Source organism: Canis lupus, chromosome 25 (assembly GCF_003254725.2).
Source record: "Canis lupus dingo isolate Sandy chromosome 25, ASM325472v2, whole genome shotgun sequence".
Taxonomy (NCBI): Eukaryota; Metazoa; Chordata; class Mammalia; order Carnivora; family Canidae; genus Canis; species Canis lupus.
In genome coordinates, this window is record NC_064267.1 from 4,260,854 (window position 1) to 4,287,267 (window position 26,414).

General features: G+C 36.3%; 1 protein-coding gene across 1 annotated transcript in view; it reads left to right on the forward strand.

Annotated features, from left to right (window-relative positions):
• The window catches only part of CCDC169 (coiled-coil domain containing 169), a 41,110-nt gene that overhangs the window by 11,571 nt on the left and 3,125 nt on the right, over positions 1-26,414 (forward strand). The window contains 3 exon segments of the mRNA XM_049100839.1: positions 15,959-16,057; positions 16,279-16,332; positions 16,901-16,977. Coding sequence (XP_048956796.1) covers positions 15,959-16,057; positions 16,279-16,332; positions 16,901-16,977 — 230 coding nt within the window.

Genomic DNA, 26,414 nt, shown 5'->3' on the forward strand with positions numbered 1-26,414 from the left:
AGGGAGAAGCAGACTCTCACTGAGCAGGGAGCATGACTTAACGGGGGGCTCCATCCCAGGACCTTGAGATCCTGGTGCCCCAGTACCATTTCATTTTAAAGTTATATATATTCATTTAATATTATTTGAAAAATAAAAGACAAAGATAAATATTACTTAATATAAATATTACTTAATATTTATATTAAGTAATATCTTACCTGCAGATATATCAAAAAATGCATGTAAAAACATCATATTGTACATATCATTCTTTTTATTCTGTCCATGTTATAATACATAAAGATCTGGTAAATTTTATTTGCTACATAGTATTCTTCTATCTATATATCTTTATTTATTTATTTATTTATTTATTTATTTATTTATTTATTTATTTATTCCCCTATGAGGATTTTTCAAAATCTCACTGTGACAAACATTGCCACAGGGAACATACTTATACATGTCTCCTGATACAAAGTATTCCTCCAGAATTGGCTAACTTTTCTGTAGAGAGCTAGGTAATTAATACTTCAACTTTGCAGGCCATATGATCTCCGTTGCAACTATTTGATGCCGCTGTTGTAGTGTGAAAGGAGCCATAGACAATATCTAAATAAATAGATAGGATTTTATTCTAACAAATGTTGGCTTACAAAAACAGACTGTGACTGGATTTGGTCTTCAAGCTATAGTTTGCCAGCCCTTGGGTTAGGGCAGTGGTCCTTAAACTTTCCTAAGGTAACAGAATCATGTAGGAAACTTCATAAAAATACAAAGGCCAGGCTTATCCTTTTTTTTTTTTTAAGGATTTCATTTATTTATTCATGAGAAACACAGGGAGAAGGGCAGAGACACAGGAAGCAGGAGAAGCAAGCTTCCTACAAGGAGCTTGATGTAGGACTCAATCCCAGACCCCAGGCTCCAGGATCACATTCTGAGCCAAAGGCAGATAGATGCTCAACTGCTGAGCCACCCAGGCATCCCCAGCCTGCCCTATCCTTTAAACAGCTTGCCAATTCTGAGTTCTTTATTAACTCTCCAGATAATTTAGATATACACCAATTTTGAGAACAACTGCTCTAACATACATAGAGTGAAAATATTAGAACATGGGATATGCACATTTTCAAATAATGATAGAATCCCTCTAAATCAATCTAAAGACACCCAAGGTCTATAGTTAGGTCTGTAATAAGTAAAAGAGATGATGATGGGAGATAAGACTGGAAATATAAGCAGGGCCTTGATAACAAGGGATTTTATATGCATATGAACCTCTTTATATGTGATGAGAAACTTTTTTTTTTTAATGGGAAGCATAAAAAAGTATTTAATAGAAGTTTAAGTCTTTCCCCCCATGGAGAAAGGCTTCCCCAGGGTGAGTGAGATTTGAGGCAGAGAAACCAGATAGGACGCTTTTGTAGCAGTCCAGGTACAGGAAGGTAAGTTGTTCAGCTTGGACAGTAGTATATGGGGATGGAGGCAATGTGACAGATTGAAGAGATATTTAAGAATGTGGATTTTGTGAGTATGTGGATGCTCAGGTGAGACTGGAAGAGGATTGGAGGGAGATTAAGGACTCTCTCTTGAACAATTATTACAGTCAACAGCACTGTAGGCATCAGAAGTAGGCTGAATGTTAGGAAATGAGTTTAGTTTTGTATGTATTACACAAATCATAGTGATCAGCCACCTGGACATGGTTTTAGACTATGGAAAGTTGTCTCTCTGAAAGGAGAGATCCTGGAATCATCAGTGTCATCTGAAGTCATCAAAGTATGAGATTGTTCAGAAAGAAATACAAAATCTGAAAAGAAGAATTGAGGATGGAACCCTAGGGAGTACTAACACTTAAGATGTTAGCTGAGGAGGCGATACAGTGAAGATAACTAAGAAGAAAAATTATTGAGAAAGGGAGAGGGAAGACAAAAGTGTGGAAAAGAGTGGTATCACAGAAGCCAAGGGAGGAGAAGGGTTTGATGAGTGTTCAGCAGAAGAATGTTCTCCAAGAAATTTCAGGTGCAAGGTAGGATAAAGCACATAATTTGAAATTCCAGCACATTATTGATTCAAAGGGGAACAAGGTAAGCAGGTTAGAAGCAAGTTAATTAGAAGACAGGCTATTGAAAGAAAATGTTGTGTAGTGGAAAAAAAAGGGGTGAGACAATGGAGTGGGTTTAACCCACCTTGCCCAGAAACATGGCTTTTAGAATTAGACTATCCTGGTTCAAATTCAGACTATGGGGCATTAAGGAAATTATTTCATCTGTCTGAGGCTTAATTTCCTCATCTGTAAAATGGAGTTAATTATGCTCTCTTGCAAGGTTGTCATAAAGATTATTAGAGATACATAAAGCAAATAGTATCATGCATAATACAGAGTAAGCACTTCCCTTGATACAGTGTTAGTTCCCTTCATCCCTTCTTTGATAACTCGAACTTTAGAGGGAGCTCTAAGCTGCCTTAGAACAAGCCAGTTGTGAAATTAAGTTTAGCCCATTTCAAGGAAATAAGGGCAAGGATAAGTTGTGCAGTATGTTTTCACTTATTCAGCTGTGCTGTTACAGAAGTTGTGAATATTCTGGTACCTCTTAAAACTATAGAATTCTGTGGTCTTTTAGTACCTGTCCAGAGAACAGGGGCTTCTTTTGGGATATAATAAAAAGAACAGAAATTTTACTTCTCTTGGGGTTGCTGGGCTTTCTAACCCCTTTTATTTACATCTACCAGAAGAACCTAGTGTCTACCTAATGTTATCTCCAAGAATTTTGTGGTGTATTGAACAAAGATCTGTAGCCATTCACTGGAAGACTAGGATCTGTTTTAAGCATTCCAAATGATTCAAAGTTAAGGATAATTAGGCTTTGCTGACTCTGATGAGCAGAAGCTGTTTTTCTGGTTCTGACATGGCATTCTAGGCCTCCTCATTAATATCCAATTAGAATATGAAGCTGAGGATTCAGATGAACTCTTTATCAGAACTTTATGGCTCCTGGTGGACAGCCCCATCCGTAGGTGGTTCCCCAGCAGTGTTTTGAGTAATCTTTGAGTGCTTTACTGTCACTACTAGCATACTGGTAGCTGATGTCTTCTCTCTTTGATTACTTTATTTAGGCCCACTCAAGCTGAATATCTATTACACTGTGCCACAAACAGAAAGGATGATTGGCCCCTTTACTTCCCTGCCTCCCTTTACGGTCCAATGCTGCCATGTTCTTAGTTGCTGGTCAGTATATAGAGTTGGGGTCCTTTAATTATCAAACCATGAATCATGGTGAAAAATTTATTAAAAGTGTATATTCTTGGGTTTACCACCCAGAGATCCTTATTGGGTAGGTCTGGGATAAGGCCTGGACATTGCATTTTTTAGCAGACATCACAATAGGTTCTATTGCAAAACACTAATATATAAAATAACAACAACAATAATAACAGATTTAGGGGATCTATATCCCTCAGGGAAAGATGTACAAGATAGTCTCTCTTGTGAAAAGTTACTATAAAGTGTTGATCAAAAAGTTCTACCATAACCCTGTGGTCAACTCTATTGCATGATGGAAATGCTATTCCTTGATTCATCAGGAGTCATAAAATTGATGACCCCTTATCTTATAGTCTGTTCTGGCTGCCATAAAAAAAATACCGCAGACGGGGTGGCTTACAAACAACAGAAATTTATTTCTCATTAGAGTCTGGAAGTCCCAAGATCAAGGCATCAGCATATATGGTGTTTGGTAATAGCTTGATTTCTGATTCAGAGATGACTCCTTCTTGCTGTGCCCTCCATGGTGGGAGAGGGCTAAGAACCTCTGTGGAGTCTTTTTTATAAGAGCATTAATTCTATTCTTGAGGCTCCTATCCCCATAACCTGAGCATCTCCCAAAGTCCCCACCTCTGTATATCATCATATGAGGCATTAGGATTTCAACATATGAATTTGGGAAGGACACAGACATTCAAACCACAGAACTTCTATTTCTCTCTGCTTCTTTTTCCCATCAGTGCATTCCTTTGTTTCTCATTATACCCAGACAGCTTGGACCCTTCAGGGAAAACTCTCACCAGAACACACACTCTGTCAGTCAGATGGAGATAGCACAGAAGATCCTGCTCCCAAAGCCAACAAAGCTATCTGATGATGGGGGACATGAAGGAAAAAGTATGGAAACAGAGAAACAATATTTAGGAAAATTTTGAGTTTCACATTAAATGTTCTCTGGAAGACTCTTGATCAATTTGTAGAAAATCAAGTCATAGGAAATTAATTTGCCAAAATCTAAATCATTGAATACATTCTTATGATTGTAACCCTAGCATTTTAAAGAATGTTCAATTTGTTAAAAGCTAAAACTTATGAAAATGGCTTAGCATTTAGTATCATCATTGAAAAATATATTCCAAAAAAGAATATGTTTAGGTTATAAGTTCACATGCATGGAAGATTCTCCTAAAAGCAAGTTTTGGATAATTTGGTAAATTTAGAATCCTTGGTGAATTGGCCTCTTTGCAAGTTAATCCTTTGGTCAATTGACTTCTTGCAATATTAACTTTTGGATATTTACCTAGTTTCCTTTCTGAAGGATGTTTTAGCTTTCCTTAAGACGAACCATAAAATCTCTCCTTGCCCTGCCTTAGTAGGAGAGGCATTTCAAACAGCTGGACTAGTCTCTTCATCATGCACTTGAGCCTTCAAAGAAACAAGACTCTCCCCTCATATCATTCTCTATTTTCGTCCATTTAATTCTACATGTTGACTGCTGATGTCTTTAATCAGCATCCTACTCTTTTGTTCATCCTGATGCCCCATATCATTTTCCTGAATCCCCTTTGTTGTGATTCAGATTCTTCTTTTAGTTATGCTGCTTTATGGGATCCTGGACAAACATTTAGCCCAGTTTGGACCTTCCAGGGAACTATTACCTCACTGTAGTGGCATCATGCTCCCAGTAGGTTCAATTTGGTCATTTCCACCTTCAGAACATTCTTAGAAATTTTGTTTTTAAAGCCATAAATATACATTTTAGAACCTGATAGCCAGGCATTAATAGTAACGAATCTAAAACACTATTGACACTCCTAAATATATTTGTGTTTAAAGTGATATATCTGCCATATAGTGAAAGGATTATTGAAGGGATCTTGGATTATCAAGAATGTGATATAAACAAAGCAAGAGGAGAAATTCCCACTAGTCATCTGACTAGTGGTAGATATGTAGAATCCATCTGAGGCTGCTTCCTGATGTATTCTGTCCCAGATATTACCAAGTTTGTGTTCTCAAAGATCATGTGTCAGTTTGGAGACAGGTGTAGCCTCAAATCACAAAACAAGTAACACATATTTTATATATGAATTTAATAACAATGTTGTCCACAAGGGGGCACTTGATATTTAAGCACGCAGAGGCTGTATTCATTCATTGCTGCAATTGCCTTCATTGAAAAGTACTGCATATCTAGGAGCTGTAATTATATTCTCATATTTTTTCTCTTGTAACCATTCAGTAGAGTGATTTTTTTCACTTGTAATTTTTATGTGTTCTTTAGTATAGTATAGCAATTACCATTGCTTAAAAAATTGGTGGCTGATAGAGTTTCCTTTTTACTTAGGATAGAAAAAAGGGGCTTAAGAAAAGCACAACTAAGTATATTTGATTTCAGGTATGTAAAAGCATCCTAAAATTTCTTATTCTTACCCCTAAAGTGCTATATCTGCCATATAGTTTCAATGTGCTGTTAGAAAATGATCTTTTCCAAGCAAATTAAGACATGATCATAGGTGAAATACTAAGAACTAATTAGTATCAGAAACAAAACAAAACACCTCTTCCATGATAAGAGAATTAATTTTTGTGTACGCGATTTCTTTTTGGTTAATTTCCAGTGTAGTCTTCAATTTACCTCTGGCTTTAGTATGTTTTTTCAGGCTATAGTTTCCTAGTGTGTGACCATTGATTATATAATTAGCTAAAACAAGCTCCTCGGGAAGATCAAGCACATTAAATTATGGGTCTTCTAATGAATTAGAAGTGATGGGATAAGAGAATATGTGACTTTGATAAAAACATTTAAAAAATAGTTCATTTTGGAGTTAGTAAAATAAAGAAGCAAAATCTAGAATGAACCTTGAAGTTACTGTAGTATAATTTTATAATTTTAAAGGATTTCTGATGTTTATAATAATTTTATAAATGGATAATTACAAATATCTTGCATTTAATGATCCAGAGTATTTAATGACTAATACAGTTTTTACAAAATCCCGAATGTGTTCTCATGTTCTCCCCAGGACAGTTTTTTAAATTAATTAGTTAATACCTTTTTTAGAGCAGTTCTAAGTTAACAAATTTGGATGGAAGGCACAGAGATTTCCCGCATACTCCTTACCCCTACACATAGCCTCCTTATTATCAGCATTATTCATTCCATTACTGGAATGAATCTATACTGACTCATCATAATCACCCAAAGTCCATAATTTACCTTAGAATTTACTCTTGGTGTTGTATGTTTTATGAGTTTGGAAAATGTATGATGACATATATTGATCCTTATAATATAATACAGAGTATTTTCACTGCCCTAAAAATCCTCCGTGTTCCACCTGTTCCTCCCCACTATCCACCCCCAACCCCTGGCAATCACTGATCTTTTTATTGTCTGCATAGTTTTGCTTTTTCCAGAATGTCCTATAGATCCAGTCTTTTCAGATTGGTTTTAGTAATATGAATTTAAGATTCCTTCATGTGTTTTCCAATAGTTCATTTATTTTTAGTGCTGAATAATATTTCATTGTCTGGATGTATCATGGTTCATTTGTCCATCCACCTATTGAAGGGCATCTTGGTTTCTTCCCAGTTTTAGTAGCTATGAATAAAGCTTATATAAACATCCATATGCAGGTTTTGTACGGACATAAGTTTCAACTCCTTTGGGCAAATACCAAGGAGGGCAATCACTGGGTCATATGGTAAGAGTATGTTTAGTTTTATAAGATACTGCCAGACTTCTTTTTATTTTTATTTTTTAAAGATTTTATTTCTTTGAGAGAGAGAGAGAGAGAGAGTGCTCAAGCAGGGGGAGGAGCAGAAGGAGAGGGACCAGCAGACTGTGCTGAGCACAGAGCCTGACGCAGGGCTCAATTGCACAACCCTGAGATCATGACCTGAGCAGAAATCAAGAGTCATAGGCTGACTGATTGAGCCACCCAGGCGCCCCTCATTTTGCATCTTACATTTAGATCTGTGATCTACTTTGGGTTAATTTTTGTGAAGGGTATAAGATGTCTAGATTAGTTTTTTTGCATGTGGATGTCCAGTTGTTCTGGCACCATTTGTGGAAAAGAGACTATCTTTGTTCCTTTGTTTTACTGGTAATGAACAAGTAGAATTTGAAATCTAAGAACACAATACCATTTATATTAGCACCCCCCCAAAATGAAATACTTAGATATAGATCTAACAAGATGTGTGTAAGATCTGGATAGGGAAAACTACAAAACTATGATGAACAAAATCAAAGAACTAAATACATGGAAAAGATATTCCATTTTCATGAATAGGAAGACTCTATATTGTCAAGATGTCAGTTCTTCCCACCATAATCTATAAATCCAATGCAATCTCAATCAAAATTCCAACATGTTATTTTATGGATATTGATGAACTGATTCTAAAGTTTATAGGAGAAGTAAAAGACCCAAACAGCCAATATGATGTTGAAAAAGAAGAACAAAATTGGAGGACTGTTGTTTACTAACCTCAAGATTTACCAAAAAGCTACAGTAATCAAGATTAGTATTAGCAAAAGGATAGACATATAAATAAAACAGAATAGAAAGCCCAGAAATAGAACACCCAGAACAAAGAGATCCTTTTCAACTGACCTTTGGCAAAACAGTTGATTTTCATATATTAGCCTTGTATTCTGCAACCTTGTTATAATCTCTTATTAGTTCCAGAGCTTGTTGTTGATTATCTTGAATATTCTATGTAGATGATCATGTTGTCTGCAAACAAAGATAGTTTTATTTTCTTTCCCAATCTGTATACATTTTATGCCTTGTCTTGCCTTATTATATTAGCAAGGACTTCTAGTGTCATGTTGCAAGTGATGAGAGGGGTCATCCTTACCTTGTACGTCTGATCTTAGTGGGAAAGCTTCAAGTTTCTAACCATTAAGTATGATGTTACTATAATTGTTGTTGTTGTTTAAGATAATTCTTCATCAAGTTGAGGAAGTTCCCCTCTATTCCTAGTTTATTTTTTTATTTTATTTTTTTTATTCCTAGTTTATTGAGAGTTTTTGGTATCAGTGGGTGTTGGATTTTGTCAAATGCTTTTTCTGCATCTATTGATCTGATCACATGATTTTTTTTAGTCTGTTGATATGACAGATGCCATTAATTGAGACAGTTTATTTTTATGTTTGCCTTATTCCCGTGGGCTTGCCCTAATGAACCATCCTACTTTCCTGAGTTATTGCATAATATCAAAGCATGGTGCATCTAAAACTCAACTGTAGGAAGCAGGCTCAGGGAAGAAAAGTGAGGTGGGTCCCAGGAATTCTACTTGTAGGAGCAGTCCTAAGGCTAACGAGAAAATACTGTACTGTGTGTCTCCATGCAGACTCAAAGGGGAACAAACAAGCGCAGAGCTGGAAGATGGTGTGTTATAGGCTGGAAGGATAAGAAATCAAGATGTTAAAGCTGAAGGTAGTTACGAAGAAAGTCAGAAGGACAAGGCAAGGGGTCCACATCTGATATGAAGTTTCTGCTTAATATGTTTTCCACATGTATATACAAACTTATGAAATTAACATTTTGCCATTTTTAAACATTTTTTAATTTAGGAATTCCTAACTCAAGTACCAGGATGGGTAGCTACCATCTTGAATACAGTCCATTTTATAATTCACTGTGTTGAGTATAAATTATTGAAGAACTATTAGTGAATAGTAGTAGTAGTATGGTGCTTTTAAAAATGTGCTTAATTATAATGGTTCCCATTTTGGTCAAGATTTTTTTTTTTCTGTTATAAAATTAAGAAGGTAGATGGTATATGTAGTAGGCTCTCAGGCCTGAGATCTGTTAGGAAAAAAATTTTAACGAGTACTACAATTCATTGTTTGGCATATTCACTCTTACCCTGTCTCACAAACCCTTCTTCCTACTCTTCTTACTATGTACAGAAGTCCTAAAATACTCCCTCCTAACCAAATCCAAATATCCCATGTGAAATTAGAAAACTATGCCTGGTACCATTAAAGAATTGGGTTTATTGGGATAGAAGTTGTGTAACATTGTTTTAAAGTGGTTTTGGTAAAATTGAGGCATCAAGCAAATGTTAAGAATAGGCACACAGATTTAGATTTGGATGTGATATTTATTAGCAGTGAAATGATAGTTTATAATGGATAAGGAGAATATAGAAGATCTCAGGAGGTGAGAGACTTAAACAAATTTTTGAAGATCCTCAGGTGGACCGTAGTCATTCACTTGACAAAGTTGAGAAAGTAACAACAAGCAGTTGGCAAGAGGAAGGCATATGAATAAAAACAAAGCAGTCACTCTTTAGACCTGCTTAGTGCATTGGAACTTGGCAGCCCCAAGTATTGAAAAAGGTGGAGATGAGGAAGGAAACTGGGAAATTAGTTGAACATATAGACATGGAACAGTTGGCCACTGGGACCCCTCTGCCATCCCACATAGGATACTTTCCTTCAGTTAGTGTCCCCCCCCCCCCCACTGGAGAAATTAAACTGCAGAAGCTCTGGATTTGGGGCCTTCAGGCACAGAGGAGGATGAGAATGAGATAGAGGTCTAAGAATGATGGAATTAAACAAAAATATGTGGTTCGAATAATGGAACTCTCAGCTCTCTCCCCTTGCACTACTCACAGAAAACAAATGGCTAAGGTAGGACATTGGACAGTTCTTCAGTTGTAAAATGGAAATGCCCTTAAAAAATGGTTAGTGAGGTGCCTACGTGGCTCAGATGGTTAAGCGTCTGCCTTCTGCTTAAGTCATGACTTCCAGGTCCTGGGATGCAGCCCCATGTTGGGCTCCCGGCTCAGCGGGGAATCTACTTCCTCTTCTTCTCCACCTGCTCCTCATGCTCATGCGATCTCTCTCTCTGTCTATCTCTGTGTCTCTCTCTTTCTCAAATGAATAAATAAAATCCTAAAAAAGAAAAGAAAAGACTGTTAGTGTGGCTCCCCAGAGAATGCATCTCACAGACTTCCCAGAATAGGGAAGTTAATTGAGGAATTGGGCTTCAAAATACATTACTATTTTTTGCATCAAAGCCACACCTCCCATAGGCTGCTCTTTGCCCATGTAGGTATAGGGGGGATACTAAAAGCAACCCTATTCCTGGGAAACATGGGACTCCATTGTCCGTGACTTTGGCTTAAGGATTCCTTGATGGTTTTGCCAAACTTTCCTTAGGCTGCATGCCAGCCTAGCATGCTTCTACTTCTACCTAACTTTCTTTCCCTTTCCCCTTCCCTAAGGCTCAGACTTGCATTATAATCAAACTACTTTCCCATCCTTCTGCTCTTACCCTATTTCCTCTCAGGCAGGCATTTCTGATAACAGAATCCTTTCACATTTAATCCCATCTTGGTGTCTGCTTCTCAGAAGACTAAGCCTACAACTAGATGTACTGGGAGTGATGCAAAACAAAACAAAACAAAACAACCGAAAAAAAAAAAAAAAAAAAAAAAAAAAAACAGGAGGTAAGATGGGGATTTGGGCCTGGCTCACTTACTGTGTGGCAGGCAGAGGATGCTGTCCTGATTTGTAGATATGGCAATAGCAGATCCTGGTTCAGTGCAGCAGTTCAACTGCTAAAAACCTCACTGATGGTGACCTTGGAAAATGTTATGACAGAGGGAAATGTTATAGAAGAATCCAAGATGTAGGCATTTGGAAAAGATGGAGTTATTTTTAAGTTGTAGTGACACCCTGTGTAAGGATAAATGAGACTGAGAACAGTGAACAAGCACTAATATTTAAGAGTGAAAACCAGAGTGTCTTGGTGGTAAAAGTCTTCTATACCCGTAGTAGAAGGGCAGACACCATAGAATAATAAAGCTGAAGACCAGATTGTGAGTTACAGAGTTCCAGAGACATTTAAATGCTCAGGCCGAGATCCCTGGGTGGCGCAGCGGTTTGGCGCCTGCTTTTGGCCCAGGGCATGATCCTGGAGACCCGGGATCGAATCCCACGTCGGACTCCCAGTGCAGGGAGCCTGCTTCTCCCTCTGCCTGTGTCTCTGCCTCTCTCTCTCTCTCTCTCTGTCTCTCTCTCTGTGACTATCATAAATAAAGAAAAAAAATATAAAAAATAAATAAAAAAATAAATGCTCAGGCCATGCACGTGTGTTATGCAAAAGATAGGGCCCTAAAAAGAATAACCAGGAATCCTGGAAAGTATAAGAGGACATCTGGCTGGATGGGCCTAAGGATATTGACTCTGCAACTCCAGCTGGACCCTCTGGCCCAGGTATACTTCTAGTAAGGGCTAGAATACTCACTGTTTTAGAAGATGCTACAGAGTCCTCTCTCTGATAAAGCAGTGGGTTCTCCCCTCAAGATCTGCCTCCACCTCTTCTGGCTGCCAGGTCAGTTAATGAGGGTGCTGTTCAACATCTATTAAAAAAAAACCAGAATGGGGGAGCAGGAGGCTGAGGACAGTTAACCCAATAGAAAGCACAATTCTTTGATCATTTCCCAGATCTTAACCACTTTTCAGTTCCAGAAATCATTGACCAAAGAGGTGCCTGGGTTCCTAGGAGAAAGGACCCTATAACAGTCCACATATATATCATGACCATATCTCCAATCTTCCCCCAAAAAGGCCTCTAACCATTTATGTGGGTGCCTGTACACTGTGGAAAAGGAAACAACCAGACATTTTGAGATCTGAGTTGACATTGATTCCTCAAATAGGAATCTAGGCCTAGAGTCCAAATCACATGGGCTCCATGTGTCTGTAGACTCCTCTACCCCCATGGTTGTCATTTTGCCAGTCCCTGAGTACATAATTAAAACAGATATACTTGGCAGTTGAAGTTAACCCCCACACTAGACCTTCATCTCTGAAGTAAAAACTATTACAATGGGAAAAACAAAATGGGAGCTTTAGAAACTGTCCCATCCTAACCCAATGCCAAAATTGTAAAGCAAAAACCATTTTTTTTATCCCAGGGAAGACAGCAGTGATTAGTATCACAATTAAAAACCTAAAAGATGCAAGGGTCCTAGTGCCTGCTATTACTCTGTTTAATTTGCCAGTCTGGGCTCTGCAAAAACTGAATTTTTTTTTAAGATTTTATTTATTTACTCATGAGAGACACATAGAAGCAGAGACATAGGCAAAGGGAGAAGCAGGCTCCCCATGGGGAGCCCAATGTAGGACTTGATCCCAGGACCCAGGGATCACACCCTGAGCCGAAGGCAGATGCTCAACCACTGAGCCACCCAGGTGTCCCAAAAACTGGATATATTTTGGAGAAACACTGTAGGCCATTGCAGGCTTAACCAGTTAGTAGCCCCAACTGCAGTTGCTTTGCCAGATGTAGTATTACCACTAAGCAAACTAATAAGTTTTCATGTGTAGGGTGTGTAACCACTGATTTGGAGAACGTATTCTTTTTGTTCCAATTAGAAAAGAGGACCAAGAACAGTTGCAACTTCTGGTTTCGGCTCCAATATTCATAGTGCTGTCATTACAACAAGCAAGAGGTAAATAATCTGAAAATCAGTCAGTCAGTGACCTGAGTTTGCTAGGCAAACTCCCATCCTGAAATCTAATAAATAGACAAATCCAGGTAGTCACTAACCTCTGCTTACCTGGAACAGAAGATGCTGGAAACATAAACTAGCAGGAACACTTAAATGGTGATTTTGATGAATTAATGGAGGAAAAATAGACAAATCCACTATTAAAGTTAGAGACTTCAATACTGAACGTATCAGTAATTGATAAGTCAAAAAGGGAGGAAAATCAATAAAGACATAATTGACCTGAACAGCAGTGTCAAACAACACAATCAATTGACATTTATAAAGTATTCCATCCAAAGACAGAATACAGATTCTTCTCAAGCTTTTATGTAACATTCATAAAGGTAAACCATATAAGACACTCAGCTCAATGAGGACAGGGTCTGGATTTGTAATTCTCAGTGGTATCCTTAGCACAATGTCTGGCACATAGGAGCTGCTCGATGAATGTATTTTTTTAATGTATTTTGAGTAAAATTAATGAATTGTAAAATTAAATGACAAAGAATTTAGTCAGGATAGGAATAGTAGTGAGATATAGTCTAACCCAAAGAAAGCATATTAAAAATATTTAAGCTTTGGGGGAACCTGAGTAGTTCAGTTGGTTGAGTGTCTGATTCTTGATTTCAGCTCAGGTCAAGATCTCAGGATTGTGAGATGGTGCTCTGTGTCTGGCTCTGTGTTCTAGCTTGAGATTCTCTCTCTCTCTCCCTCTGTCCTTCCCACCACCCCACCTCGCTCACACTCTCAATAAGTAAGTAAGTAAGTAAGTAAGTAAGTAAGTAAGTAAGTAAATAAATAAATAAATAAATTTAAGCTACAAAGCTTAGAACTGCAAATCCACATCAAGAAATAACAGAAAACACTCTTCTGTCATAAGAACTGCCACTTGATTAGTATTCCTAACCCTCTGCTTTCATCATGCCACTTGTTTAATAATTTCCAATAGCTCCCAGTGTTTTACTTCCTGAGCCTGGCAGTCTAAATCTTCTATTAAACAGGTCCTTCCTTATTTATGTTACCTTATTTCTTATTTATTGCTCAAATATTTTGCTTCAGCTCTATTATTACCACTAAGCAATCATTTTGACTCGTCTTTGATCAATATCAATCTCTCCTGTCTCCCTCTTTTTTGTCCATCCAAATCCTTCCTCTTTGGGGGATCCTGAGTGCTCTAGCCCATGTTGATCAGCTTCTTTTAAAAACTTGTAAGGCATTTATTATCTATATTTCACATTTTGGCATTTAATCATATATTGCCTTGAATTTTGCCTATTTCTGTTTTTTTAAGATTTTATTTATTCATTCATGAGAGACACACAGAGAGAGGCAGAGACAAAGGCAGAGGGAAAATCAGGCTCCCTGTGGGGAGCCTGATGTGGTACTTGATCCCAAGACCTTGGGATCACGACCTGAGCCAAAGGCAGGCGCTCAACCACTGAGCCACCCAGCCATCCCGAATTTTCCTCATTTCTTTTTTTTTTTTAAATTTTACCCATTTCTTATGCACATTTCTTATATGAGTTTCTAGAGTTTGGGATTATATTTCATTCTGGTCATCTTTAATATAAAATAACTTGTATTCCAGTATTAGTTTATTAATAAGCTAATTTCTCTTAGAACTTAGAGTGCATTTTTCCATTGAAACAATATTAAAAAGAGTTAAATTCTCTTTTACATTTATAAAAATGCATTTAACAAATGATGTAACTAAACCATATTACTATGGTAGGCTAAGCTTGGAATTCCCCTAGCAAGGATCTGTACAGCAAAAATTTTGAACTACTTCCATCACTCCTTGATTTGAATTTAAAAACTCTTCATACTTGAGCAGTGGTTTATTTCATAAGGGCTTAATTTTCTATAAGATAACCCAGTTTAACCTCTTAAATTTGTGGAGCTTTCATGGACTTTCTTCTGGAGCAAGTTTATATTTGGGGGAAGGGACTGAAAGCCATTTATGATGCCCAATGTATGATATTCAAAGACAAATAATGCCTGCCTAAGAAATAACACCCAGTTATGTTTTAATGGTTATCAAATATACATAGTGAAGAATTGTCACAACAAGGGATTTGTTTTATCACTGGTGTTATTTTTAGAGACAAGAACTTGTCTTGTTTCAGCTGACCTAATTATCCTATCAATACAATTTTTAAAATTCTAATAAGTATTAAGTATCTAGAAGCATTTTTAGAGAATTAGCTGTTTTTCAGGAGGAGGGTATGAGCTCTAAAATATCTTGCAGTGTCACTTTGTGGATATTTAAATCAGCTGCTTCTGTTTTTCTTTAAATGTTTCTTTTAATATATTCAGTTACCTAGATCATGACCAACAAGGGTTATGTAGAATTCAATTTGGAGATTTTTTTTAATGTTATTGTGGTAATGTGTAAGAATATGAGAAATAATTGGAGTTACTGCAAATAATTAGTTGTTGGTTTAGGGATTAAATTTTTAAACCAAATTGGTGTAATGCAGTATTTCTCTGGCATTTGGCTAAACCTATATTTAGCTCCAACTATTTGTGATGAATGGCATTTGGACTGAGGTCTTAGTTTCCAGAACTGTCCCACTTTGCAATATTCTCTCATTTCTCCTGGTCATTAACTTTATGGTCTATTCCTCTACTGTACTGTTGTTACACTGGTATCAGTCATATGAAAAATATATAATTGTTTATTTAGTATGTGTGGGCTTTGGAGTCAGATTACCTGGGTTCTTTTTTTTAAGATTTTATTTTAAAATCTTTAACGTATGGCTCAAGGTCAAGAGTCGCACGCTCCACTGACTGAGCCAGCCACTGGTAGTAGCACTCCAAACTACCTGGGTTCTAATTCCAGCTCTACCACTTATTAGCTGTATGTCTTTGTACCAGTTATTCAATATCTGTCAGATGCCGTTTTCTCAACAGTAAAATGGAAATAAATATATTAGTCATCTTCATGGATTTTATAAGGATTAAATGAAATAATCTGTGGAAAGCACTTAGCACAGGTACTGACTTGGCATGTTGTTAGGGTTCAATAAATATTCTAATTATTATTATTACTATTACTTAGTAGGTACATTTTAGAGAATTTGAAGTCACAGAACATTATGAGGTAGAGGAATTTACCAAAGAAGAAATTTCTTACTGCTATTTTGAGCATGAGTTCATGTAAAAATTTACTATTTATATTTTCAGGAATCCTTAAATACATTGCTTAAATAGCTAGAAAAAGAGAAAAGGAGCCTTGAAAATTAAGTGAAAGACTGTGCACTGAGATTGGAACAAGATTCAAAGGTTTGTTTTCATTCTATACTAGATATTTCTTTGTAACTGCCATTATTTTTAATATGTTATCTACAAATCTACTATATTATTATCCCAAAATGCTTACAAAACTATTTCCTACACTATTTTAAAAAACAGTATAGAGACATAAACTTGACTTAGGAATAGTCTTGCTAGTATTGCAAATCCTCTCTGATGTTAGATTATTTACTTTTATATCTTTCCTGTAGGCTTACCATAAGACCAACAATGAGTGCCGTATATACCTAGCTAAAATGTCACAGGTAACTTTTATTGTCTTCCAAATTTTAAGAGTTTCCTCTCACTGTAAATTACATTTTTCAGTCTTCTAGGCTTTTGATTGGTTTGGTTTGGTAAACAAACATATGTTGGAATTATGGGAGAAAATGTACCAACTTTCTAAATATAGAAAGTAAAAGGAAAATTTATAGCTTTTATAAAAACGTAAAAAGGAGATAAAAGTTTCCTAGATTAAGGGAATATTTTGTATATTTGCTTCCTGAGTTATCCTTTTAGTTTGATCTATAATTTCTAGAATTCAAACTATTGTCATATCTTTCTTAATGGCAAAGTGTATGTATTATTTATATTCAATGTTTATTATGAAAACCTTCAATGATCTTTATATCACAAAATGATATGCTTTTCACAATTTCCTCTATTTATTTTAAATACTACATGGAATGTGGGGTTGAGATAAAGGAGTTTCCAGAATCTTTAAAAACCTTTTAATACTGGTATAAAAGAGTTAATTGAGAATGGACTATTAACTCTTATCTCCAAAATCAGTCATGAAATAAGAGATCAAATGCTCAAATGTTTGTATTTCAGATCTCTGACTCATACCAAGTTTCTAAAAGGCAACAGATGGATCAACTGCCTAGAGTGAAAGAGAATCTAGTGAAAATGTAAGTCTAACTATATCTTTCCTTTCTAATTAATTATATTTGCATGTGAATGGTACTGACAAAACAGGTGTCCATTATATTTTGGAAGCGTAACTTCTAGATTTTATAGCAATGATATAAAATAACAGACAGATGGTAGAAGAACTTAAAGAACTTTGTGCTCTCTATTCACTATTTATATACATTTTTGTAGATCCCAAGAATATGTTTTGTCTTCCAATATGATAAGTTCTTATTTTCTAAACTAAAACAATACCCTACCCAAGAGGAACATAAATCTACATCATTAACAATATAAATACAATTAAATTACCAGCCTTAACTTTTTTACTGATGAAATGTGGACACTGAAATTAGTGTAGAGGACAGTGCAGTTTAAACTGTGTTTTCCTGGGCAGCCCAGGTGGCTCAGCGGTTTAGCACCACCTTCAGCCCAGGGCCTGATCCTGGAGTCCCAGGATCAAGTCCCACTTCAGGCTTCTGGCATGAAGTGGGACTGCTTCTCCCTCTGCCTGTGTCTCTGCCTCTCTCGTTCTCTCTCTCTCTCTCTCTCTGTCTCTCATGAATAAATAAGTAAAATCTTTAAAAATTTAAATAAATAAAATAATAAACTGTGTTTTCCTATGCAAATAAAAGCAATGTAGCATGAATAAAGAACAGAGGAATATTTTATGGGTTTAGGAGGTTATATCTACCCATAATTTTCTTGTTCTGTACTGAGTACAGAAGAATTAATCCAGGTAATCCTTGTCTTACATAACCTTTTCTATGTAGTGGGGGCAATATATCCTTATATAACTTAACAATATGAAAAAAGTAATCCATGATATAAAATTAGCTGTAAATCAGAATTCTTTTCAAATATGGACATTCAAGGTATATTATAGCAAGTATTTTTGGTGGAGATTTATGGGATAGCAACATTTTGTCCAATATATTGATAGCTAGATGAAAGTGTATTTTCCTTGAGTAGTCATAAATATTTTAAATTATGATTCATGGGGCAGCCCGGGTGGCTTAGCGGTTTAGCGCCGCCTTCAGCCCAGGGCCTGATCCTGGAGACCTGGGATTGAGTCCCACATCAGGCTCCCTTCATGGAACCTGCTTCTCCCTCAGCCTGTGTCTCTGCACACACCCCCCTCTCTGTGTCTGTCATGAATAAATAAATCTTTAAAAATAAAATCAATAAATTATAATTCATTATCCTGTACATTTTTATCAATAGAAATATAATATGGTTAAAACATTAAATTCTGGAAAATTACTTCCCTCTGAAAACTAGTATACTTGGGGGCCCCAAGGCCAGTCCTATGTTCAGTGATTTGCGAGAACAACTCACAGGACTCAATGTATATTTGTGCATACAGCTAGGATGTATTGCAGCCAAAGGATACAAAGAAAAATCATCAAAGGAAAAAGGTGTATGGGATGAAGTTTGGAGGAAACTAGGCACAAGCTTCTTAAAATCCTCTAGTACAGTCACATAGGACACACTTCATTCCTCCAACAATAGGTCATGTAACATGTGTGACAACATATGAAATTTTATCTTCCAGGGAAATTCATTAGGTACTGAGCCCAGGTGTTTTACTGGGGACCAGTCATGTAGGTAACCTCTGCTTAACATATACTAAATTCCCAACTTCCAGAAGGAAGATATATAGACAGAAAACCATATTGTTTGTACAGTTTAAGTACAGTGAGCCATTCCTTTTCATTTAAGGAAAGTTCTATATTAGTGTTGCGAACTTTTTACCACTAAACCAGTCTTGCATACAGGTCTTTCTGAGGGCAGCAGTTTTAGGCCTGCAACAGTAACCCTCTTTTTTTTCTTTAAGATTTTATTTATTCATGAGAGAGGCAGAGACACAGGCAGAGGGAGAAGCAGGCTTTATGCAGGGAGCCCGATGTGGGACTCGATCCCGGGACTCCAGGATCACATCCTGGGCCAAAGGCAGGCGCTAAACTGCGGAACCACCCAGGCATCCCATGCTACAGTAACTCTTTCTGCACAATTACCCTACTTATTTCTTTTTTATTGTTACATTTATCTTCCAAATCAAATTTCTTGTAGAAAGATAATACCTCTTTATTCAAATTTGCTTAAATAATGGGGAAAGATTTTGAAAATGCAAATAAAATTCATTCTAATTACATATTAACATATACACACACATCTGTACTATTAGACTATAGGTCTGTTAGGACGGTTTAGTTTTCCACTGAATACTGTTGTACATTGGATCTCTCAGGGAGTACACTCTGAAATGGAAATCAGCATGCAGGAAGTTTGCTTGTGAGCATTATTAGAATGAGTACCTCAAGGGTAAGGGAAGGAAATAGGTTTGGAGGAGAGAATAGGGCTACAGTGCAGCTGCAGTCTTCATGTATCAAGCTGACTCACAAGTGAATAAAGTGTGGGCTTTCTCTTCCTCTGATGGGGTGACCTACCCGGTCAAAGCCCTGTTTTCCATGTCCTTTCCAGGCCATGTATAAGTGATTCTCATCCACTTAATTGTCAAATTGGGAAAGATGATACTAAAGGACACTGAAGTAGATGACCTGGATGCCAACCCATTCCTCCTTGTCCCCTGCTATATCATCCTGATGATCAGTTCCTCTTTGGATCCTTCCATGCCATAGGCCTGAACTGAGCTGGAGGTGCTAGTGCATCAGAGGTGGATGACATGGTCTGGGATACCTGCTCAGTAAGCTGGTCTGTGCCCTCTGGCAATGCACAGGCTTGATTTTGGATATGTCACTTCCACCTTCGATGGAACCTAATGTTGAATACAGTGCCTGGCATAAATAAATAGGTGTTTACTAATTTTTTAAATGAATTCATGAGTGAATAAATGATCATACAAATGGGAAAAAAACTTTCTGGAAATATTAATAACCCACATAACTCAAATTGAAACATTTCTATATACCTATAACCTTCCAAATTAGTTATATATAATTGGTTATACTTTAAAATATTGTTATTCTGAGTTACTATCTCAACTCTGGAATTTAGTAACTTTTTGATTCAAGTTTTAGTCTTTATTTGTTTATTTATTTATTTATTTATTTTTAAGTTTTAGTCTTTAAACCAAGTTTTAGTATTAAGCACCTCACAGAGGGGGATATCCAAATGGCCAATGGACTTAAATCATTACTTATTCAATGGAATGCAAATTAAAATTATGAGAGGCCACCACAATTTTAAAGATTGATGATTCCAAGTGTTATCAAATATATGGAAGAATTGTAAATTTATGCAACCACTTTGGAATAGTGTTTAGTATTACTTTATACATTTAGCTGATCATACACCTACTCTATAAACCAACAATTGCACTCTTAGTTATATATTTAAAAGAGTAGTGCATATATTTATACCAAAAAACCTGTACAAGAATGTTCATAGCAGCTTTATTCATAACAGCCATAGACTGAACTCAAATATCCATCAATAGTAGATTGGATAAGATTTTTTGAGAGATATATATTCATACATATGTTATTCTTATGTAAAAACAAATATTCATATATTTATGAATAGTAACATTATATTATATACATATGAATAATAACAATAAAAACAAACTCCAGCTCACACAAAATCATGAATAATTACTACAGTATTAGGGAAAAGAGGCCAGAAATAAAAGAATACATATAATATGTTTCTATTTATATAATATTCAAAGACACGTACAACTAACTAAACCGTGGTGTCAGAAGATAGGATAGTGAGTGGTTACCAATAGAAAGGAGTAGAGGGCAGCCCGGGTGGCTCAGCAGTTTAGTACTGCCTTCAGCCCAGGGCATGATCCTGGAGACCCGGGATCGAGTCCCTCGTCAGGCTCACTGCATGGAGCCTGCTTCTCCCTCTGCCTGTGTCTCTGCCCCTCTCTCTCTCTCTCATGAATAAATAAATAAAATATTTTAAAAAAAAGAAGAAAGGAGTAGAATGCTGATTGGGATAAATAGAAGGTTTTCCAATGTGATGGCAATGTTCTGTTTGTTGACCTAGGTAGTGGTTACATGAGTATTTGCTTTATTATAATTCATGGAACTTAGTTCTCTATTTTGTGCACTGTTCTATATGTGCTATACTTAAAGCAGTGTTTTAAAAATAAAGTTTTAGTGGCTTTTCATGTTTCTTTTGGTTGATACTCTTACATATGCTAATGCTAAATGTTGACTATGGAGTTTCCTAATGTTCAGAATAAATCAGAGCATTAAAAAATACCCAGATGAGGTACTTGGGTGGCTCAGTCGGTTGAACATCCAACTCTTAATTTCAGTTCAGGTCATGATCTCAGGGTCATGAGATGTAGCCCCATGTTGGGCTATGAACTGGGCATGGGACCTGCCTAAGATTCTCTCTCTACCTCTCCTTCTACCCCTCACCCTCCCCTGCTTACTTTCTCTCCCTCTCAAAAAAAAAAAAAAAGAAAAAAAAAAGGAAGAAAATACCTATTTGACTGTGATATACTATTTATAAAAAAATCTATCAGAGAGGGATACTAAATATTAGCTATTACATATATTCCTACTTTGAGGAACCATAGCCACAAAATGAATGAGATATACTGCTACTGTAAGATGTATCTTAGAGATCCTTATATATACTTATTTGAAAAAAGGGTATGAGGCCTCTGGCTGGATCAGTCAGTGGAGCGTGTGACTCTTGATCTTAGGTTTGTAAGTTCGAGCTTCATATTGGGTGTACAGAGTACTTAAAAGTAAAACCTTAAAAAAAAGATAGATAAATAAGAGATATCACCTTTAAGATAAATAGGAGAAATGATCTTTTTAGCATGAGATTTGGAATTGCCAACTTAATAGTTAACCTTATGACAATGACTCATGGCACATATAACTATAAAAAAATCATCTTCCTAGAAGCAAAGACTTCAAAAGCTGATACCACTAGTAATGATTCCTAAAAGTAGAAAACTGTAAAATTTATTTTTTCTTTAGTGTGAACATCCTCATTTTTTTTTTTCTGCTTAGAAGTGTTCTAGAGTGATTAAGAACTCTAGAGAAGAAAGTAACAAGGCAATCGTTAGTGCCCTGGAATCCACAGGACCTGAAGGAAATTCTGAGACTCACTGAGAGACAGATTGTTCAGGGAACCTCCTTTTGATAAGAAAAGCAGCTAGAGTAGAGAAAATACAACCAAAATATCCAAAATTAAGGGAATAATTCAATTAACTGTGATGATATTATAAAGTTACAAAAAGTTACATTCTAGGAAAATAGATAATTGATACAGCTAAATGTTTACCTATAGTAGTAAAGAAAAATTATAATACAAAATAGTATAATGGGATTATGGATAATTTATATTTGTACTTTGTAGTATTTTCTATAAGAATATGTGTACTTTTAACACAATTTAAAGTACCCAGCTTGGGGTGCCTGGGTGGTTCAGTCAGTTAAGTGTCTGCCTTTGGCTTGGGTCATAATCCCAGGGTCCTGAGATCTAGCTGCACTGGACTCCCTGCTCAGCAGGGAGGTGTCTGCTTCTCCCTCTCCCTCTGCTGCTCCCCCTACTTGTGCACGTGCTCTCTCTCTCTCTCTCTCTTACTTTCTCAAATAAATAAATATGATCTTAAAAAAAACAAAAAACTACCCAGCTCAAAAAGGGCATTTAAGATAAGGAGCTGTTTTTTATAAGGTTCCATTGGTTCTACTAAGGAAAGAACAATACAGATTTTAAATAAATATAGAAAAAAACCTAAACTTCGTTTGGAACCAAACATATATAGGAGGTCAGGGTAATTATTAACGGAATACTTGTGTCTAATTGCTGTTAGTGTTTCCATTTGTTTTTGTAGGGTAAGATTGGGGCAGCCAATTAAAAAAAAAGAGTATGTATACTTCATAATAATTTTTAACTACATTATATTAAAGGAGATAAATCGAGGTGCTTGGGTGGTTTAGTCCATTGAGCATCAGACTTTTGATTTCAACTGATGTCATGAGCTCGGGGTCATGAGATGGAGCTTCACACAGGGCTCTGCGCTCAGCATGGAGTCTGCTTGTCCCTCCCTCTGCTCTTCCCACTCATGCACTCACTCTCTCTCTTAACTAAAAAAATTTTTTTTAAAAAAGGAGAAAAGTCAAGGGTTGCCTGGCTGGCTCAGTTGGTAGGGCATGCAACTCTTGATCTATCTTAGGGTTAGGAGTTTGAGTCTCACATTGGGTATAGAGATTACTTAAAAAAAGAAAAAAATATCTTTTAAAAAAGATTTTATTTATTTCTTTGAGAAAGAGAGAGAGCGACAGAGCAAGCATAAGTGGAGGGCTGAGGCAAAGGGAGAAGGAAAAGCAGATGCCTCACTGAGCAGGGAGCCTGATGTGAGGCTCAGTCTAAGGATCCCGAGATCATGACCTGAGCCAAAGGCAAACACTTAACTGACTGAACCATCCAACTGCCCTGAAAAAATTAAAAATTAAAAAAAGAAAAGAGAAATAAAAATAAATAAAATAAAAATAAAGTCCATCTCCTAGAATGACTATAGAATACCTCAAGTCAAAACAACAGTGTAAATATTTGTGTACCTAATCCAGTGTGGTATTTTTAAAAATAGTATGGTAAAATTAAGGTGGTAAATGAAAATTTGCACTGGGTTTGGAGCAGATAATCAGTTTTTGCCTCTGCCACTTATTATTTAATGTGGCTTTATGTAAGTAACTCCTTCAGATTTAGTTTATTCACCTATAAGATGAGAATGACAAAATCCAAATTGAATGGCTAATATGAGAATTAGAAATTATTGAAAAATCTCCAGTTCAATAAATATCAGCTATTATTATTTTCTACAATGTAGTATTTTATTGAATATAAAGAATAAAGTAACAAAGAATTTATTTGTGGGAAGAAAATAAGACATATGACAATAATTTGAAACTGCAAGTGACAAAGCTATAACACTGTTATGCTTGCGTAATCTTGCAAGGGTCTCAGCTACTCTCATGTATTAAAAACTATGATACTCAGGAATGAAAAATGAAAAACTATGATACTCAGGTCAAATTTTGTTGACCATGGCTGATCACATATTGTGACCCAATATACCCACATATATATTTATATATAACTGAAACCATGTATGAAATAATACTTAGCCTTATGTGTGATGCATGCTAATATTTTGTTTTGTTCTATTTTTTATATTGCTATAATTCACTAAATCAATCAACTATTGAATTGCATCCTGCAGTTCAAAAAACACGGTTTTAGGGATCCCTGGGTGGCGCAGCGGTTTAGCGCCTGCCTTTGGCCCAGGGCGCGATCCTGGAGACCCGGGATCGAATCCCATGTCGGGCTCCCGGTGCATGGAGCCTGCTTCTCCCTCTGCCTATGTCTCTGCCTCTCTCTCTCTCTCTCTCTCTCTCTGTGACTATCATAAATAAATAAAAATTAAAAAAAAAAAAAAAAAAAAAAACACGGTTTTAAAAGAGGCCTAGTAGATTAAACATGTTTTTAGAGTTATGTACCTCAGCTTGATGATTAGAGTCATCATGTCAGTTAGATCTTATGGAAATGGTTGATATTAAGGAAGCTATTTAAAACAGCCTTAGCATAATATAAAAGCATGTAGTATAGTAAACAATAATGAGCTATTACTTGAATATGATATAAGTGAATGCTTGTGGTTAATTACCTCTTATACCAGAAGATGAAATTATTCTAAAACATTGTTATTTAATTAAGGAAACTCTTTGCACAGGAAATGGCTTATTCCCAAAATACAACATTTAAAAATATTTATATTGAGATATAATTGATATACCCCAAAATTTACCCCCCCTTTTTTTTCCTTTCAAGATTCTATTTAAATTTAAGTTAGTTCACATATAGTGTAGTATTAGTTTCAGGGGTTAAATTTAGGGATTTATCAGTTGTATATAACATCCAGTGCTCATTACATCAAGTGTCCTCCCGGATGCCTTTTACCCAATTGCCGCATCCCCCCTTAAAACGTCCCCTCCAGCAACCTTCATTTTGTTGCCTGTAGTTAAGAGTCTCATAATGGTTTGCTTTCCTCTCTGTCTTTATCTTTTTTATATTTTTCTTTCCTTTCCCCTATGTCCATCTGTTTCATTCTTTTAAAAGATTTTATTTATTTATTCATGAGAGACACACAGAGAGAGGAGAGACATAGGCAGAGGGAGAAGCAGACTCCCTGAGGGGAGCCTGATGTGGGACTTGATCCCAGGATCCTGGGATCATGCCCTGAGCAGAAGGCAGATGCTCAACCAATGAGCCACCCAGGCACCCCATCTGTTTCATTTCTTAAATTTCACTTATAAGTGAAGATTTAAAATCATACTATTTTTGTATCCATTGGATAAATACCTAGAAGTATAATTGCTGTGTCATAGGGTAGTTCTATTTTTAACTTTTTGAGAAACTTCTATACTGTTTTCCAGAGTGGCTGCACCCATTTACATTCCTACTAATAGTCCAAGAGGATTCCCCTTTTTTTGCATTCTTGCCAATGTCTGTTGTTTCCTGAGTTGTTAATTTTAGCCATTCTGACTGGTGTGAGGTGGTATCTCATTGTGGTCTTAATTTGTATTTCCTTAATAATGAGTGATGTTTACCATTTCTTCATATGTTTGTTAGCCATTTGTATGTCTTCTTTGGAGAAATGTCTATTCATGTTTTCTGGCCATTTCTTAACTCGATTGTTTGTTTTTTGGGTGTTAAGCTTGATAAATTCTTTATAGATTTTAGATACTAGCCCTTTATCCAATCTGTTATTTGCAAATATCTTCTCCTATTCCATAGGTTGCCTTTTAGTTTGGTTGATTGTTTCCTTTGGTGTGCAGAAGCTTTTTATCTTGATGTAGTCCCAATAATTCATTTTTGCTTTTGTTTTCCTTGCCTCCAGAGATGTGCCTAGCAAGAAGTTTCTGCTGCCGAGGTCAAAGAGGTTGTCGCCTGTGTTCTCCTCTAGGATTTTGATGGATTCCTGTCTCACAGTTAGTCTTTTATCCATCTTGAATTGATTTGTGTGTATGGTGTAAGAAAGTGGTCCAGTTTCATTCTTCCACATAAGTGGTCCAGTTTTATATCTCCCACATAATTTATCCCTTTAAAGTGAAACTCATTGCTTTTTGGTATATTCACAAAGTTGTACAACCATCCTCACTATATACTTAAAGAACATTTTCACATCCCCCCAAAACCCCTTTACCCATTAACATTCATTCTCCATTCCTCCCTCCTCCAGCCCCTACCAATCACTAATCTACTTTCTGTCTTTATAGATTTGTTTATTCTTCCTATAAATGGAAGCAAACAATATGTGGCCTTATGTGCATGACTTTGTCACTTAGCATAATTTTTCAAAGTCATTCATGTGGGAGCATATATAAGTATTTTATTCCTTTTTGTGGCTGAATAATCCAGTTTTTGGATCTGTCAC